We start from the raw sequence: 20797 nt of genomic DNA on the forward strand, positions 1-20797 counted from the left end.
AGTTACTCTCTTTTTGTTATAAGTTACAAAACATGAATATTTACTCACTCGTTTCTCCACCGTTGCTACAAGTTCTTGGTATTGGATTGGGATTTTAGTAACAATATTGGAGAAAGTGAACTTTAAGCTATGATTTTTTTACTTCAAGGGTTGCACATGTAGCAATTCTTAGTTTGGTCAAGTGAGAGTGAGCATTGGGAAAACATATGAAAAAGTAGGCGTATTGTGAATAATGAGATGTGATTTGTGAGAATACCTAACCTTTTATCGTATAAAGGAGGTGGAAAAAATTACTGGGGAATGTTTTTAGACTGTTAGCTAAAGATGTCGTATGCCTGAGGCACCATATGTGAGATCGTATAGTGGGTGATTTCATCCATGTTGCATTATGTCTTGTTGAGGCGTAGTAGCTATTTGTTCAATGTATTGTCGTGGTAGTCGCGTTCACATTATCTCTCTCTACTATATGTTAAATGTCAGGGTTAGGACGTGTCGGCCTGTCAGTTCATGACGACATGAATTGTCTGGAGTTAAAGATTGAATTGATGTCTCGAGCTATTGTTTATGGAGCCTATCGTTCTAGTTGTACACTTCACATGAAGCTCCGACATGGCCGGTCCAGAGGGCGTGCCGGGTATGACACAGCACAAACTTAATTTTTTTGAGGGCCCTAAAAAAGTTTTCTTCGTTATATTTATATATAAAAATATGTACTTCCAAATAAAGTAATAATATTGTTGTAGCTCTAATGGTTGCACGCTCCCATGTTAATACATTAGGTTGCGGTTTGAAACTTGGCACCAACCTTTCCCCTCTGAATTTTTATGGTTTCATTTTATTAAGTGGCCATAAAGCCCAAACATAGTGAAGAAAAAAGGTTTAAAAATTGAGTTTGTAACCCAATGTTTAATAAATTGGAGTGCGCGTTTTTAATTGAAAGAGGACCTACCACAGAGAGATATATACTCAAATACATCTTCATTTGTAAGTTCTATTTTACTTGATTTGTTTCTATTACTTTTAATAGTTTTTAAAGGAAATGGTAAAGCTCAATGGAGAAGAATCATATACTCAATCAACATAATAAAAATACATGAGCACACCTCTCTATATATACATAACCTGAAAACTACCCTAACTAACTCCTCAACTAACTAACAACTCTCTAATACTAACATACTCTCTAATATGCCCCCTCAAGCTGAACCGGGCGCAACCACGTGAAGCTTAGACCTCAAGGTGTCAAAACGAGAAGAAGACAACCCTTTGGTCAATAAATCTGCTAACTGAACCATGGTAGAAACATAACGAACACAGGGAGTTCGAGATATCACCATATCACGAATAAAATGTAGGTCAATCTCAATGTGTTTTGTGCGCCGATGAAACATTGGGTTGACTGCAAGATAAGTAGCTCCAAGATTGTCACACCAAAGAGTTGGTGGACAAGAAAGCGGAATATGGAACTTATGTAGTAATGAAGTAATCCACTGAATCTCAGCAGTTGTATGTGCCAAAGCTTGATACTCAGCCTTAGTACTCGAGCGAGCAACAATGTGTTGTTTCTTGGAACTCGACAGTACCATGTGGTAGAACGTTGATCATTCGGGCAACCCGCCCAATCAGCATCAGAATAACCATAAATATCTTAACTATCTGACCGACGAATTTTCAACCCATGTGTAACAATACCACGAAGATACCTCAAAATACACTTGACAGCAACCCAGTGATGATTAGTAGGAGACTGTAAAAACTGAGACACCTTACTGACCGCATAAGCAATCACAGGTCGAGTCAAGATCAAGTACTGTAATGCCCCAACAGTACTCCGATATAAGGTAGGATCAGCCAAAGGAGTGCCTGTATGACGAGATAAATGGCGTCTGATACAGGGGTAGATAGAGAATGGCATTCTGATAAACCAGTCCGCTACAACAAATCAAGTAAATAACGCTGCTGTGAGAGATATAGCTCATCATCAGAAAATGTCGCCTGAACACCCAAGAAATAAGATAAAATCCCTGAATCCTTGAGTGTAAACTGAGCATGTAATCGAGCAATCAACTCCGTGACAAACGGCGAAGAACTCCTGATGATAATAATATCATCAACATAAACCAGGACATAGCATGTAATAGTATCATGATGCTAAACAAACAGAGAAGTATCCGAAATACACCGTGTGAACCCGCTAGTAAGAAGAACAGGAGATAGCTTGGAAAACCAAGCTCTAGGTACCTGCTTCAGACCAAAATAGCCTTCTGTAAAAGACACACATGATGAGGTCGAGACAAGTCAACAAAGCCAGGAGGTTGTGCCATATACACAACCTCAGAGAGATCTCCATGAAGAAAAGCATTGTTGACATCGACCTGTCGAATATCGCACCTATGAGAGAAAGCAACAGAAAGAACAAGGCAGATGGTAGTGGCTTTCACCACAGGACTAAAAGTCTTAGTATAATCAACCCCCTCGGTCTGAGGAAATCCCTTGGCAACAAGCCGGGATTTATATCGACTAACAAAACCATTAGGATTACACTTAATCCTATAAACCCACTCGCAGCTAACAATATTGGCATCAGTGGGAGCCGGAACGAGACGCCAAGTCTGGTTGGCATGTAAAGCTCCAATCTCGGATTGCATGGCATCCTACAAAACAGGCCAACACTGAGCCTGATGAAAATTGGTCGGCTCAGAAGTGGGAGCTATAGTAACATGATCAGGAAACTGTCTAGGTTGACGAGAATGATCATGTGAACGAGTGAAAACAGGATGAGACGGACGCAAAGAAGAAGAATGACGAGGAGTAGGAGGAGGAGAAGATGAAGAGGGGAGTGGAGGAGAATGAGGAGGAGGAGATGATGAGGAAGAATAATGGGAAGAATCGAAAGAAACAGAATAATTCGGGGGGGGGGGGGATGAAGAAAAACGAAAGAGAATCAGAAGAATCGGATGGAGAAGAAGACCCGGGTATATCAAACACAGACTCATGAAAAGTAACATGTCGAGAAATAAACGTACAACATGTACAAGGATCATAACAAAGATAGCCACGATAACTAGGAGCGTATCCAACAAATATACAAAGTGTGGACTTAGGTGAAAGTTTATCCAGGTGGGTATCACTAAAAAGGGATAACACAAAACCCAAATGTGCGAAGAATAGAATAGTCGGGTCGAGTACTGAACAGAACCTCATAAGGTGAAAATAAATGAAGTACTGGTGTAGGAAGTCAGTTATAAGAAATGCAGTGGTCGCATAGGCATCATACCAAAATCGATTTGGTTGTTGGGCATGAAACATCAAAGCTCGAGCAACCTCAGATAGATGTCGGGTTTTCCTCTCAGCCACTCCATTTTGTTGGGTTGTATATGGACATTAGACATGAGATCCGATAAGCAATACCAGACTCAGAAAGATAACGAGCCATAGATCCACGAGTAAACCCAGGCGCACCATTACACAGTAAATATTTGATGGTACAAGAGAAAAGATTTTCAACTAAAGGTCGAAAATGTTGAAACGAATCAATAGCCTGTGAGCGACAAGTCAAAGGATCCATCCAAGTATACCGACTAAAATCATCAATGAAGGTAATAAGATATCGATAACCAGATGGAGACATAACTAGTGCGGGTCCCCAAATGTGACAACTCGAACTTTTGACTTTCATTTGGTATTTAATGCACGTTGACCTTGACCATTGACTTTGACTGTGTAGTGTTGATTTATTTGACTTGTAACTATGCACTTGATGTTAAGATGAATCGTATTGTGATTATTACATGTTACGTGTAGGAACTTGTTTAGAAAACTTAGATTGTTTAGCACTTGAATGAACCCGACGAATCACATGTATCTCGCCAATCCTAAGCTCGACGAAACAGGAGGTTGATTCGTCAACCCAACCTCGACGAAACAGGGTGTTTCGCCAAGCCCAAATTCGCCGAAGCCCATTACGGGCCCAAAACGTGGAAACGTGTTTAAAACGTGAAACGATCTCCTGTTTCACAACTTTGACAAAACTACCGAAACCCTAAGAACTCCCCTTGCTCTGTGACGGCGATCTCACATACCCGAAGCCCAGAACCGATCTAGTTGCTTCCTTGATTCTTTTCGGTTAGTGTTTTCTATGTGTGATTGCTTGTTCATATCATCCATTACTGTTCTTGTTTGTAACCATGAAGAATCATGCTAGATTATGACCGTGTTCATGTTTTGGTTGATGGTTTTGACTAGGCTATGGTCTATAGTGTTGATTTAGTGTTGCAAAACTTATTGATGTATACGGAATGAATACGCGTTACATGTTATGAATCTGTACATAGTTATACCTTGCTGATTGTGTGTTAAATGGATGATGATGTGTGGTATTGATCGATTTCTATATGATGATGATTCCGTATGTTTCTGGGTAATGATTGTTGTATGATGATTAGATGATGATTATGTGATTAACGATTGTATGGTTGAACGATGATAACGGCTGTTAGTATGATTAGGGTTTTCTGTGACGATTGCGTAACTGACATGTTGACGTAACTGTTGCTTGACGAATTAGAATGTTTGGCGAAATAGAATGTTGACGAATGTGAATGTTTGACGAAATGGAACTCTTGACGAAACAAGATTGTGTTTCGCCAAGAGTAGTCGACGAAATAGAATTTGTGTTTCGCCAAAGGTCTTTGACGAAACAAGTGTGTCTCGTCAAAGGTTAACCTGTTTATATAACTTGGTTTATTTCTGTTAGAGTTAACGGTGATAATTAACTGCTGTTAAGTAGTATACAATACTTGTGTAATTATGATTACGTGCAACGTGCTACTTGATGATCATTGATGCTGGTTATACGCGAACTGCATGAGTACAAACTGATTGTGTATACGTGCATACTCTAGGACGTGACTGACTTGCTTGTGCACATACTTAGCATACCGAGCAAACCCAAGGTGAGTTCACACAGCCAAGGCATGGGGTTCCCGGGTGGGAATGGGATTTGTTGAATTATTGTACATACTCAGCTGTCAGAACCGAAAGATATGACACTACTAGACTAGTAACACTTACTGAACCGATCTTCGCACACCTGCCAAGGGTTGGCCGCGATATTATGACTGACTTCGCACACCTGCCTTAGGAAGGCCGCGAACTAAACATACTAATCTTCGCACACCTGCCTGGTAGGCCGCGATACAAATAAACCTAGTCTAGAATACTTGGGAGGAATATCCCCTAATATCTTCGCATACCTGCCTGGGAGGCCGCGATGGAAACTGATACGATACCTGACATAACAAACGAACATATTACTACTCACACTATACTATTACTGAACTATTAACTGTGAACTCGCTCAACTAGTTGTTGACTCTCTGCTGCATGCCTTGCAGGACCTTAGGTACTTATGGAGCTTGCACAAGGAGGAGCGGGTCGTTGTGGAGCACAGATCATGAACACTATGTTTAACGTTTCGAATATTTGAACTTATGATTTACTTTGGGTTTACATTATTATGCTTCCGCTATTGATACTATGTTTGGTTTAGAACATCAATTATATTGAATTGGGTTTTACGAACTATCTTATTTATATTATGCTATGTTCAATATGATTGATGGCTTGATCCTGGTCATGTCACGCCTCCAAGCGGTGGTACTCCGCGTGTGGATTTTGGGGGTGTGACAGATTGGTATCAGAGCCATTGGTTATAGAGAACTTGGTTTTAATATGGGAAAAACGTTTTTATTAAAACCAGACTATAACCAGAACAGTGCTCTCAACGATCCACAACGACGCTTCGCTGCACGTGCAAGACTCAACATCCTAGGTAATAAGGTTTATGTTTATTACCTGCTTGCTAGAACTACATAGAACTTTGCTCGTAGTATGCTAGATTTCATTGCTTGCTATACGTCGTTACATGAGAATACCTATGTGCTTACACTCTTCTGTCATCGCATTACTCGCGAACCTTTCTTACTTATGCTACTTTTACTATGAAGATCATGTCTGGACGAATTAACATGACTCAAGCCCAGCTAGAGGCTCTCGTTCAAGCTCAAGTTGCTGCGGCACTTGCAGCTGCTCAAGCAGGTAGTATACCCTGCAGTTTAGACTCACACTAGGATCTTTAGATCCTACATTAACTCTTGTGTTTAACCTTGTCCTATTCGTACACAATAGGCCAACACGCTCAGCAACCTGTCTGCACTTTCAAGAACTTCATGGACTGTCGTCCAAGTACTTTCAGTGGCACCGAGGGGGCAGTGGGACTCCTCCATTGGTTTGAGAAGCTAGAGTCAGTGTTTGAAATGTGCGAATTCCCTGAGGCTCGCAGGGTCAAGTATGCCACTGGCACGTTGGAAGGGATTGCGCTTACCTGGTGGAACGCGCAAGTACAGATCCTAGGGTTGGCAGCTGCTAACGCCACACCCTGGGAAGATTTCAAAGAACTGATCAAACGAGAATACTGCACACGAGACGACATTCACAAGTTGGAGAATGAGCTATACCACTTGAAGATGACGGGGTCAGAGATTGAGGCTTACACGAAACGATCAAATGAACTGGCCATCTTGTGTCCTACGATGGTGGACCCTCCAGTTAAGCGCATTGAGTTGTATCTCAAGGGGCTTGCGCCAGAGATTCAGAGCCACGTGACGTCGGCTAACCTCAACAACATCCAAGACATTCAGCGTCTTGCTCATCGACTCACCGATCAGGCAGTGGAACAGAACAAGCTGCCAAAACGCATCAGTGCTACCACTACTGCTGTCACTACTTCTGCTACTCCCAGTGACAACAAGAGAAAATGGGAGGGGGATTCCAGCAAGGGATCAGTTTCTGTTCAGTCGCAAGCACAGCAGCGCAAGACTAATGACTACCAGAGTCCGAATCAGCAATCATCAGGTAGTCAGGGGCAGAGTGGGTACCGGGGAACTCACCCATGGTGTAGTAGGTGCAACAAACACCATAGTGGAAGATGTCGCAGGGAACGTTGTCAAAGATGCCTCAAGCCGGGTCATGAGGCTAAGGATTGTAGAAGCTCACGGCCAGCAAATCAGAACCAGCAACTCCCACCGCCAGCTCCACAGAACCAGCAGCAGCAGCCACAGCGTGGGAACCGGGGATGTTTCCAGTATGGGGCTGAAGGCCACTACAAACGTGATTGCCCTCAATTGAACCAGAACCAGAATCGCAACAACAACAATAACCAGGGCAACGGGAACAACAACAACGGGGGAAACAACAACAACAACAATGGCAACGAAGCTCGGGGTCGTGCTTTTGTACTAGGTCGGGGTGACGCAGTGAATGATCCCAATGTGGTTATGGGTAAGTTTCTTCTCGACGATATTTATGTTACTGTCTTATTTGACTCGGGTGCTGATACAAGCTATATGTCCTTGAAAATGAGTAAATTATTAAAACGTACACCAACACCCCTAAACACCAAACATGTCGTAGAGTTAGCAAATGGTAAAAGTGTAGAAGCCGCACATGTAATCAAGGGTTGTAGCATCGTGTTAGCTGGTCAGACCTTCACGATTGATCTTATACCCATAGTTTTGGGTAGCTTCGACGTTGTCATCGGTATGGATTGGTTGTCCCAGCATCACGCAGAGATTTTATGCAAGGAAAAGATCATTCGTATCCTTCGCTCTAGTCAAGAACCTCTTGAAGTTCAAGGCGACAAGAGTGGTGCTGTGGTTGGCATCATCTCATTCTTAAAAGCGCAGAAATGTTTACGAAAGGGGCATACTGCAATTCTGGCACTTGTCACTGACGTATCAGCAAAGGAAAAGAAGCTGGAGGATATTCCAGTCGTACGTGACTTTCCTCAGGTGTTTCCTGAAGATTTACCCGGTTTACCGCCTCACCGCCAAGTCGAATTTCAGATTGAGTTAGCTCCTGGAGCAGCACCAATAGCCCGCGCACCGTATCGTTTAGCTCCAACCGAACTGGAAGAACTGTCAAAGCAGTTACAAGAGCTCTTGGAAAAGGGTTTTATTCGTCCAAGCTCATCGCCTTGGGGAGCTCCAGTACTTTTCGTGAAAAAGAAGGATGGCACTTTCAGGATGTGCATCGATTACCGTGAACTGAACAAGGTGATGGTGAAGAACCGTTATCCTCTTCCGCGTATAGACGACTTATTCGACCAGTTGCAAGGGTCGAGTTACTACTCGAAGATAGACTTGAGGTCAGGGTATCATCAGCTGAGAGTCCGGGATGAGGACGTCTCCAAAACCGCTTTCAGAACTCGTTAAGGTCACTACGAGTTTCTTGTCATGCCATTTGGGTTAACAAATGCGCCTGCCGTATTTATGGATCTGATGAACAGGGTGTGCAAGCCGTACTTGGACAGGTTTGTGATTGTCTTCATCGACGACATTCTGATTTACTCCAAGAGTCAAGAGGAGCACGAACATCACCTACGATTGATTTTGGAACTTCTTCGAAAGGAGCAATTGTACGCCAAGTTTTCCAAATGCGACTTCTGGCTTCGTGAAGTCCACTTCTTAGGCCATGTGGTGAACAGGGATGGGATTCATCTCGATCCATCCAAGGTAGATTCGATCAGGAACTGGCCTGCACCGCGTACACCAACGGAAATACGCCAATTCTTGGGTTTGGCGGGTTACTACAGACGATTCATAAAAGACTTCTCCAATATCGCACAGCCACTTACGCTACTGACACAGAAGGGTGTCACCTACCGCTGGGGAGAGTCCCAGGAAACCGCCTTTCAGTACCTAAAGGATAGGCTTTGCAGCGCGCCTATTCTCTCATTGCCAGAGGGCACGGACGACTTTGTGGTTTATTGTGACGCGTCGATACAGGGTCTTGGGTGTGTATTGATGCAGCGGGATAAGGTTATTGCTTACGCTTCACGTCAACTCAAGGTTCACGAACGGAACTACACGACGCACGATTTAGAGCTGGGAGCTGTTGTTTTCGCGCTTAAGATATGGCGACACTACCTGTACGGTACCAGGTGCACGATTTACACCGATCACAGGAGTCTCGAGCATATCCTTAAGCAAAAGGATTTGAACATGCGTCAACGACGATGGGTCGAACTACTGAACGATTACGAATGCGCCATCAAGTATCATCCAGGCAAAGCCAATGTTGTGGCTGACACTCTCAGTCGGAAAGACACTTTACCTAGGCGTGTACGAGCTTTGCAGCTCACTATTCAGTCCAGTCTTCCTGCACAGATACGAACTGCTCAGATAGAAGCATTGAAACCCGAAAACGTCAAAGCTGAAGCCTTACGCGGCTCAAGGCAACGAATGGAACAAAAGGAAGACGGCGCCTACTATGTAACGGGGCGTATTTGGGTCCCACTATATGGCGGACTACGGGAACTTGTGATGGATGAAGCACACAAGTCTCGCTACTCGGTACATCCAGGTTCGGATAAAATGTACCATGACATCAGAACTACATACTGGTGGCCTAGCATGAAGGCCCACATAGCGACTTACGTTGGCAAGTGTTTGACATGTGCAAAAGTCAAAGTGGAGTATCAGAAACCAGCGGGCCTACTTCAGCAACCCAAGATACCGCAATGGAAATGGGAAGAAATTTCCATGGATTTTGTTACAGGCCTACCTAGATCCCAGCGGGGGAATGATACCATATGGGTGATCGTGGATCGACTCACAAAATCTGCACACTTCCTGGCTATAAAGGAAACGGATAAGTTCTCCACTCTCGCAGACGTTTATCTTAAAGAAGTTGTTTCGAGGCACGGGGTGCCCACTTCCATCATTTCGGATCGTGATGCACGATTCACGTCAGAGTTATGGCAAGCGATGCACAAATCTTTCGGCTCACGATTAGACATGAGCACAGCGTATCACCCTCAGACGGATGGGCAGTCTGAGCGAACGATCCAAACTCTTGAATACATGCTTCGGGCATGTGTTATTGATTTCGGCAACGGCTGGGAAAAGCACCTCCCTTTGGTGGAGTTCTCATACAATAACAGCTATCACACCAGCATACAAGCCGCTCCATTCGAGGCATTGTACGGACGTAAATGCCGGTCACCTCTCTGTTGGGCAGAGGTGGGGGATAGTCAGATCACGGGTCCAGAGATTGTAGTGGACGCCACCAAAAAGATTGCACAGATACGACAACGCATGGCGGCAGCACGCGACCGTCAGAAAGCCTACGCGGACAAGCGTAGAAAGCCTTTGGAATTTCAGGTCGGGGACCGGGTTTTACTTAAGGTCTCACCCTGGAAGGGTGTGGTACGTTTTGGCAAATGGGGCAAACTAAATCCGCGGTATGTCGGACCGTTCGAAATCATTGAGAAAATAGGCAAAGTGGCCTACAAGCTAAACTTACCAGCTGAACTCGGTGCAGTTCACAATGTTTTTCACGTGTCGAATCTGAAGAAGTGCCTGTCAGATGAGACCCTCATAGTTCCTTTTAAGGAACTCACTATCGACGAGCGGTTGCAGTTCGTCGAGGAGCCAGTTGAAATCACGGACTGGGATGTTAAGGTCCTCAAAAGCAAGAGAATCCCTCTTGTTCGAGTTCGTTGGAACTCCCGTCGTGGCCCAGAGTACACCTGGGAACGCGAAGACCAGATGACAGAAAAGTATCCCCAGTTATTCGAAACCAATACAACCACTGCTGAGGCTGAAGCTACTACCACGGAATTTCGGGACGAAATTCCAGATCAACGGGGGGAGGATGTGACACCCCAGGAAAACCAGTGAACGATGCAACCCATCTAGCTTCCTCAGTAAGTACGTACCAAATTTCGGGACGAAATTTCTTTTAAGTTGGGGATAATGTGACAACTCGAACTTTTGACTTTCATTTGGTATTTAATGCACGTTAACCTTGACCATTGACTTTGACTGTGTAGTGTTGATTTATTTGACTTGTAACTATGCACTTGATGTTAAGATGAATCGTATTGTGATTATTACATGTTACGTGTAGGAACTTGTTTAGAAAACTTACATTGTTTAGCACTTGAATGAACCCGACGAATCACATGTATCTCGCCAATCCTAAGCTCGACGAAACAGGAGGTTGATTCATCAACCCAACCTCGACGAAACAGGGTGTTTCGCCAAGCCCAAATTCGCCGAAGCCCATTACGAGCCCAAAACGTGGAAACGTGTTTAAAACGTGAAACGATCTCCTGTTTCACAACTTTGACAAAACTACCGAAACCCTAAGAACTCCCCTTGCTCTGTGACGGCGATCTCACATACCCGAAGCCCAGAACCGATCTAGTTGCTTCCTTGATTCTTTTCGGTTAGTGTTTTCTATGTGTGATTGCTTGTTCATATCATCCATTACTGTTCTTGTTTGTAACCATGAAGAATCATGCTAGATTATGACCGTGTTCATGTTTTGGTTGATGGTTTTGACTAGGCTATGGTCTATAGTGTTGATTTAGTGTTGCAAAACTTATTGATGTATACGGAATGAATACGCGTTACATGTTATGAATCTGTACATAGTTATACCTTGCTGATTGTGTGTTAAATGGATGATGATGTGTGGTATTGATCGATTTCTATATGATGATGATTCCGTATGTTTCTGGGTAATGATTGTTGTATGATGATTAGATGATGATTATGTGATTAACGATTGTATGGTTGAACGATGATAACGGCTGTTAGTATGATTAGGCTTTTCTGTGACGATTGCGTAACTGACATGTTGACGTAACTGTTGCTTGACGAATTAGAATGTTTGGCGAAATAGAATGTTGACGAATGTGAATGTTTGACGAAATGGAACTCTTGACGAAACAAGATTGTGTTTCGCCAAGAGTAGTCGACGAAATAGAATTTGTGTTTCGCCAAAGGTCTTCGACGAAACAAGTGTGTCTCGTCAAAGGTTAACCTGTTTATATAACTTGGTTTATTTCTGTTAGAGTTAACGGTGATAATTAACTGCTGTTAAGTAGTATACAATACTTGTGTAATTATGATTACGTGCAACGTGCTACTTGATGATCATTGATGCTGGTTATACGCGAACTGCATGAGTACAAACTGATTGTGTATACGTGCATACTCTAGGACGTGACTGACTTGCTTGTGCACATACTTAGCATACCGAGCAAACCCAAGGTGAGTTCACACAGCCAAGGCATGGGGTTCCCGGGTGGGAATGGGATTTGTTGAATTATTGTACATACTCAGCTGTCAGAACCGAACGATATGACACAACTAGACTAGTAACACTTACTGAACCGATCTTCGCACACCTGCCAAGGGTTGGCCGCGATATTATGACTGACTTCGCACACCTGCCTTAGGAAGGCCGCGAACTAAACATACTAATCTTCGCACACCTGCCTGGTAGGCCGCGATACAAATAAACCTAGTCTAGAATACTTGGGAGGAACATCCCCTAATATCTTCGCATACCTGCCTGGGAGGCCGCGATGGAAACTGATACGATACCTGACATAACAAACGAACATATTACTACTCACACTATACTATTACTGAACTATTAACTGTGAACTCGCTCAACTAGTTGTTGACTCTCTGCTGCATGCCTTGCAGGACCTTAGGTACTTATGGAGCTTGCACAAGGAGGAGCGGGTCGTTGTGGAGCACAGATCATGAACACTATGTTTAACGTTTCGAATATTTGAACTTATGATTTACTTTGGGTTTACATTATTATGCTTCCGCTATTGATACTATGTTTGGTTTAGAACATCAATTATATTGAATTGGGTTTTACGAACTATCTTATTTATATTATGCTATGTTCAATATGATTGATGGCTTGATCCTGGTCATGTCACGCCTCCAAGCGGTGGTACTCCACGTGTGGATTTTGGGGGTGTGACACCAAATATCACAATGCATAACATGCAAAGGTACAATAGAGTCAAATACAATAGAATCAAATGGTAATCGACTATTTGGAAATATAACAAGAATTACATGGTTTATTCAAAGATTTATTTTTAAAATATAAAACGAAAGCCTAGACCACACAGGATTAGAAGGATGCCCTAATCTAGAATGCCAAGTCTCGCGTGAAACCGAGAAAGTGGCAGACATGGAATAGAGCTGTTGAGGACTAACTCGCATGTGGTAGAGGCCCCGACTTTCAAGAGTCTGAATAGATAAACCATATATTGAGAAAACAATGGCAATAGGATGGTCAATAACAAGCTGAGTAATCGACAACATGTTTTTGGCTAAACCAGGAACCACAAGAACATGTCGAAGTAATAAAGTGCAACCAAACAAACGAAGCAAAGCAGACCCAATATGAGATATAGTAAGAGGTGTACTATCACCGACAATGATATGCTCAGAGTCGGTATAAGGGAAAGTATCAAAAACCGTAGAAAGATACGCTTCCATAGATCATACGCTTCAGATCCAATTGGTGGAACATGTATGTTGTTATTCAAGAACTGTAACAGTCCTAGTGTTATTCAGAATCATAACGATATGGTGTTTCTAGTTAAAAAAATTTCTGATCATCAAGCTTGATTGACAGAAAATTGGTGATGTTCGGTAAAGTGTTTAGTTGATTCGAAGCAAAGGAAGTTGTTAGAAGAAGAAGAAGAAGATGATGATGATGTAGACATTTTAAAAGAACAACAAAGAAGTGAGAAACAAAGTAGATTGGAAAAGGAGCAATTCGCAGGAAATTCACCAGAAGGATTACCGGAGAAGAAGAATAGTCGTCAGAACCCTAGGTATGTTGCTCTGATACCATAAAGGAAATGGTAGAGCTCAATGGAGAAGAATCATTATACTCAATCAACATAATAAAAAAAAAACATGAGCACACCTCAGTATATATACACAATCTGAAAACTACCCCAACTAACTAACAACTCTCTAATAGTAACAAACTCTCTAATAGTTTTGTTTATATTTTAATGTTTGTTTAAGTTAATTTTTTTTGTTTTTATATAATTGTTTGATTTTGTTAATTCTTATTACAGTAAATTACGATTTTGACCCTTATGGTTATATCACTTTTACTTTTTTAGCCCCAAAAGGAATCTTTTAACATCTGAGCCCCCAACGTCTTTTTTTCTAACCCTTTTGACCCCTAACACTAACCTCATCAATTTACTTTTAGGACCAAAAGGGTTAGAAAAAAAGATGTTAGGGGCCAAAAGGGTTAGAAAAAAAGACGTTGGTGCTCAGATATTAAAGATTCGTTTTTAGGCTAAAAGCGTAAAAGTGATATAACCACAGGGGCCAAAATCGTAATTTACTCTTCTTATTATTTATTATTGAGGTTAACACATAATATATTTTCTATTGGGAGCTCATGTCTCCAAACATGCTGAATTAGGGGGTTACCCCTTCATCCATAGCTTCACTTTGATTCAAATCCATCCGTCAGTTAACAAGTTAATCGCTACTTAGTTGAACGAATAATTTGAAAGTGTTAGGAAGAATGGAAATTGAGGGAAGTGTGATATAAAAGAATCTTGTAAAGGCTTAAATTCTTCTTAACAAACTTGGTATTCTTTTTCATAAAATTATTTCCAAATGTTAGGTGTTAGTCCTAAAGATTTGCTTTTTTTTTTTTTTTTTTTTTTTTTTTCCAAAAATCATGAGTCCCTAACACTTATTTCCATGAAGAAGAAGTCGGGAAGCTTTTAAGAAATATCAAAATTTGAAGTCGTGAAGCTTTTAAGAAATATCAAAATTTGAAGTCGTGAAGCTTTTAAGAAATATTAAAATTTACATCATCATCATACTCACTAAATCCCATCAATAGCAAAGCTAAGGTAGGGTCTAAGGAGGGTAAAATGTAGACATCATTAGCTCTACCTTGTAGGAATAGAGAGGTTGCTTCCAGTGAAGACCCCGACGCGATAGTAGTTTTGCATCAAACCTTGGACATAAGACACATAACACTCAGCAATCGAGACAACTGTCGATTAGTGCATATACCCCCTTGTCTTTCGACTATCAATGTCACCACATGATGCATGATTAACCATCCCTCTCTTTTAACGTTATTTTCACGAAATTAGTAAAATTAAAATTAGTGCACTTTCACTTTTACCCCCGAGCGCCCACACATATATACATTATATACACATACATCTTGAAATTTGGATGGTTGAATAGTAATTCGTTTGATATGTTTAGCTTGTTATCCTTAGTTAATTCTTTATGATGATTATAAGAATACAACTCAAACCGATTTATTCACAGGTAAATAAGTCAAATTACCATCAAAGTCAAGTTCTTGTTCCTAGCCTTTCAAAGTGTGATTAGTTTGGAGCAAACCAAAAAGATGGGTGGCTATAAAGAGTTGAGTTTGTTAATTAAAGAATCAGGAGAAATAGACTTAAGCTTAAAGTTATATTCAAAGTTTGGTCTTCCTCCCACCTTTGGAGTATTGGTGAGTCACAATCCTCTTTAACAAGTTTAAAGCCTTTGATGCTAATCTTTGAACAAGTTACATCCAAATGTCGTGCTTCTAGTTCCTTTCCAATAAACTTAACAATCAACTGTTTGTCTTTTACAACATTGTATATGTTAAACTCGTCTTTCATATAAATCTTAACGCGTTTAGACTATTCTGTTATATTCCGTGTTTCAGTTGAGTTAGGAACCTCGTTCGTACATCTCGAGTTTGAGCCTCTAATTTTATTTAAAATATATTTTAGTTAAATTAGTCAATGTTTTAAAAACCGGTACATACCGGCCGGTTATACCGGTATTATCGTTTCCAAATGTAAATCCGGTACGAAACACCCCGGTAAATAAATGAAATGGTATAAGGTTTGTACCGGCGGTAAAATCCGGTATACCGGTTTGAAACGTAATACCGGTACTGGCCCAGGGTTATTTTAGTTTGGGTTGTTACTTATTTTTATTATATATGTTACTTATCTTATGTAATTTTTATATATTATGATTATTCGTAACTAAAAGTTGTTATTTAATATTGCATGAAACGAAAAAAGTTATCCTCTAGTTGATAAGGATGACGATAATAGTGAATTTCATCTTTTATGCGATCGTGAACTTGATGTATTCAATACTCAAATGGCTTAAACATATCGTACACTTCATTTAAAAGAGCTTGTTGGCAAATTGAATGATTTTCGATTATCTATTGGATAATTTTTTATTATGAATTTACTTTTGGATCATCTTTTAATATGTAATCATGCATTTTTGAATTAACTTTTGAGTTGATTTTGTAATTTATGAAATTATAGAGTTAGAGTCAACACGGTTGAACCGCTCGGTACAATCTGGTTCAACTGGTTGAACCATTTTTTAGCCTAATCCGGTTTGATTTAAAAACCGGTTTTTTAAACATTGAAATTAGTAAAAGAAAAGTATATAAAACAACCACTATACATTTAGTAAAAGAAAAGTATATACAACCACTACTATATGTTATAATATTATTTGTTACCGCTTTCAAACGAAAAATAAACTATCACAGAAGATGTAACACTCACGAAACTTTAAAGATTTAAGCATGAAGTGACCATAAATAATTGGTTAGTCCAACGTCATTGATAACAACCTTTTGGGCCATGAATTGCACCAAGATTCTTGGAATCTGTTTTTAAGCCATAGAAATTATTACTTTATTATATGCATCTTCAAATTATTATCTCAACTTTTAATCTTTTCTAGATATTTTAAATGATAGTCAGGGGCGTCAATTTTTGACACGATCTAATATCTGACCCGAACTCGACACGAAAGAATAGTTTTTTGGTCAACTAATACGACATTTTTAAAACAAGTTGGGTTCTGGTTGATCTGTATTAAAAACAGACCGTGTTCAGTTTTACCTGTATAAAAACGGGTTGACCCGTTAACCTAGTTAAGTATTAAGAAAAATAACTTTTATATTCTTGTTTTTTGTTTTCCGTTTCCCATTTTATATTGTTAGCCATAATAATACAAGTTTTGTCACACCATATTATCTACTTGTCTTGCTTACGCTCACCATTAAACACATTACTGATAAACCACCTACAACCCAATAACTTGCTTATAAGTCGTCAGCAAGTATGACTTATTTAAAAAATGGGTTAAACGTATCGTGTTTGGGTTAACCCAAATTTGTGTGTGTGCGGGTTAGAATTGTAACCCTTGACACGAATAATAATATGGGTCGGTTCGGGTTGCGCATTTTAACCCGTCAACCCGCTAACCCGTAACCTCCCAACTCGACACATTTAACACCCCTATCAAATATATAATTAATCTTAAGTAGAGAATCATGATAACGGCACAAAAAAATATACATGATGTCTCTAGATGTACTAAAAGAGAAAAAAAATGTTGTACTGTTACGTAATCGTCTTATTTATTACGGTTTAAGCAATAGATAGTGGTGTTAATGCAATTCACATAATTTTTACTCAAAATTAGTTTTGTATTAGATTATATGTCACATACACAACAATATCCTATAATACTTTAGATAATAATATGAGATAATATGAACTCTTTCCAAGACTCGATCACAATTAAAAATTGACACTTAACAATTATTTATTTTCAGTTTAATTGGTCAATACCTACCACACCAATCCACCATAAAACTCCATCCCAGCTTTCCATTTTGGTCTATTTCAAAATCTTTATCATTAATCAAACTCAAATCAAAACAAACACGAAACATGGAAAACGTATGGTTGATAGTGGTATTAGATGTTTTAATATTCGTATGTATATTACATATCACACATACGTGGTTTAAGAAAGTGCGTCCACGTAAAAAGATAATAAAACTGGTTAAAAATAAAAAGAATAATATTACAAAATATATTAGTTAATACCAAACTCAAATTGCCTTTTTGCACAACAAAAAAAGGATTATTATAATAGAACATAGTTTGTATGCTAATCCATTAAAGTTCAATTAAGATAACCTAATTATTATTTGTTAAGTTTCTTACATGTAGATTGATGGGTAGAAAATGGGTTTGTTTAAAATAAAGTGAGCCTTTAAAGTCCAAAATATACACCTCAACAAATGTCAAAACGTCGTTTATTTCAAACATTTTTTCTCTAGTTTTCTTCATTGGTAATTGGTATCACCCAACCAAGATGTATCACACTTGTAAAATATTGGGCCTAATCATTATTAATTTGTTGGCGAAATTTGTGGTATACTTAATAAAATATTGCGTCTAATCATTATTAATTTTGTGCGTGTTCGTTCATTTATTAGATAAACGAATTTGTTGTCTATGGCTTTATAGCCTAGTGGCATCTTGGGGATGGAATGAGACTTTGGGACCAATAGGTTTTGAGTTCGATTCCCACAAGGGGGTTTTTCCCATATTTATTAGGTTTCCTCCTGAATTGGTGTATAGGCATTATGCCTAGTGGAGATGGATATGATCGGGTGGTTCCGCTGGTGACACGATGATACTTCAGTGGTCCGTCAGTGATCCGAATTTGCCGTTCAAAACAAAGATAAACGAATTTGTAAAGATAAACGAATTTGTTGGCGAAAGATTCACTGAACGTCTGATTCAATTACATGCCTAATCAACTTTCTTATACATCAAAATCGGTAATGTTAATCCGGTTCAAACACAATAAATAATGATAAAATTGTCAATTTCATCATTTGGAAAAAAAAAATTGTTACTAAATCGAAAATACTTAAAGAAAATTCAAACATTTTTACAAAAATGTCCAAATTGGACATTTAATTGATAATAAAGAGATATTACCCCTATTTCACCTCCCATTTATGACCTATTTTACAATTATCACAATATATTTCCTTTTGCCATTTCTGTCCCATGATCAAGCCCACTATTTCAACATTGTCTTCCTATGTCATTTTGATTTCGTCAATGAATCATTGGAATCGAAGCATTGGATTATAAAAACTTGTCTGTTTGAAGTTAGCATTTTGATGATTGTCTTCAAACTTGATGAAATGATGTTCCCATAGTCTTGTTTCAGGGGTAAAAGTGGAAGATTGCGCCACGGTAGCTCCGGTTTCGATTCCGGTATCATTGCCAAAGTTTGTGTCGTGATCATCTAGAAGATGAGAAATTGAGCCAAGAGATTCCAATTCCCATAAATGAGCAAGTGAAAATGTCCTTGGTATTTTCATTGATAGTATCTCCTTAGTGTTATTTTCATCACTAGGGGTAGTTTGGGTATTTACATTTTCTTCTCTTTGTTCCAAAGGTCTTTCGGCACTCTTTTTCTTGTAGATTCGACATAAAACCCAATCATCCAACTGTGAAAAAAAAATGTATAGTTAGATAAATCTTATCGTAATAGGACTAATTCAATAATAATAAACACATAGTGGAATTATCGGGCTTACCCTCATGGACCCGATTTTTTTAGTCGGTTGTGATCTTGACTCATTCAGTCGATATTCATGCATAATCCAATCGGTCTTAGTACCCTTTGGAGGCCTACCTTTGTAGAACACCAAGGCTTTCTTTACACCAACATATTTTGATCCACTATAGATTGCTTTATCCGTCCCGGTCGCCTTCCAATATCCTGATACAGCCGCCCTATTGGGCCGAATCCCATTAGGATATTTTCTATCACGCGGAGTAAAAAAATACCATTCCTTTTCACCAAATTCGGTTTTCTCTACGTGTCATAAGTTTAATACAATTAGCATATATATGTATGTTCTTCATAACAAATCTTACTACAAAAATAAAAAAAGATAACTTTATACAAAGTACTAACCAGGTAACTCCCAAGGATCAAACTTGTAAATATCAACCTCGGGTATGATAGAAACAGGACACGGTTTTGATAACGCTTGGTTTTTTAAGTAGAACATGATCAATTCTTCGTCGGTCGGATGAAACCGAAAACCTGGAGGGAGACTAGAGTTATCCCCTCCAACCATGTTAATTAATAGTTATTAAAAGGGTGTTAGCCAAATAGATTAGAGATATGGTATCAAGAGTTTAAGAAGATGGAGAAGAGAAGGGAGAGTGTTTGAAATGTTTGCAAGGAGAAGGGATGTGAATTTATTTGTGAGCTTTTTTTGTCCATTTGTGAAAAGATTACATCATTCTTGATTTTTATTGGTTGTTTTGACTTTTGACTTTGTTGTTGCATTCCAATGGGGACTTGGCGTGTGCCCATACTTGGCAAGATTAGGTAACACACACCACACGAAAAATTATTAAATTTAATTGGAATTATCCATACCATACATACCCCATGTGGAGAATATATATAATTGAGAGAAAGAGGAGGCTTTGCGAGAATATAAAAAAACAACATCATTACTTTTGCCAATTTAAAAAAAAAACGATAAAAAAATTAGTTGAAATGCATTTCTTGTTAATCTCTTTTAACATTCTAAAAATATATATAAACAAAGTTTGTTTATTTTTAGAACTTATGTGTAAATTATATATTTTATATATATGACCTATATATATGCAGGCAAATTTTTAAAAAGAAAAATAATATATGAACAACTTATATGTACGTAACATTTTATAAACATTTATATGTAGGAAGTAAAAGTTTTAAAATATGAACGATTTAGGTTTGTTTTTTTTTTTTTTTTCGTTCTGGTGACATTTTAACCTTTTGTAATAAACATCACCCTATATATACACAATGTAAGTATATGGAGAAAACTCCTACAAATGAGAAAACCTAGGAAACTCTAATCTCCTAATTTTTTTTTTTTTTTTTGAAAAAATTTACACATGTAATATACAGGTTTTTAAGGGTTTTGGGCAAAAAAAAAAATCAAAAAAGCGCCGAGTGGATATTTTTTTAAAAAATAAACAAGTTCCTGTGTGACA

The 20797-nt window shown here is 39.2% G+C and overlaps 1 protein-coding gene across 1 annotated transcript; it reads right to left on the reverse strand.

Moving 5' to 3' along the window:
• Positions 1 to 18611: 18611 nt before the first annotated feature.
• On the reverse strand, positions 18612 to 19978 carry LOC110871839 (NAC domain-containing protein 2). The gene is made up of 3 exons (XM_022120591.2): positions 19713 to 19978; positions 19330 to 19610; positions 18612 to 19239 (listed from the first exon to the last, which is right to left on the reverse strand). The coding sequence occupies exons 1-3, from the start codon at positions 19876 to 19878 to the stop codon at positions 18850 to 18852; spliced, it is 837 nt and encodes a 278-aa protein (XP_021976283.1). The 5' UTR covers positions 19879 to 19978; the 3' UTR covers positions 18612 to 18849.
• Positions 19979 to 20797: the final 819 nt, after the last annotated feature.

Source organism: Helianthus annuus, chromosome 8, assembly GCF_002127325.2.
Source record: "Helianthus annuus cultivar XRQ/B chromosome 8, HanXRQr2.0-SUNRISE, whole genome shotgun sequence".
NCBI lineage: Eukaryota > Viridiplantae > Streptophyta > Magnoliopsida > Asterales > Asteraceae > Helianthus > Helianthus annuus.

Bases quoted from the DNA above. Each gene is read 5' to 3' on its own strand.
- LOC110871839 (XM_022120591.2), bottom strand. From the start codon at position 19,878: ATGGTTGGAGGGGATAACTCTAGTCTCCCTCCAGGTTTTCGGTTTCAT. The intron at 19,611-19,712 runs GTTAGTACTTTG...TATGACACGTAG, and splicing joins TGATCCTTGGGAGTTACCTG to AGAAAACCGAATTTGGTGAA. The intron at 19,240-19,329 runs GTAAGCCCGATA...TTTTTTTCACAG, and splicing joins AAAAAATCGGGTCCATGAGG to TTGGATGATTGGGTTTTATG.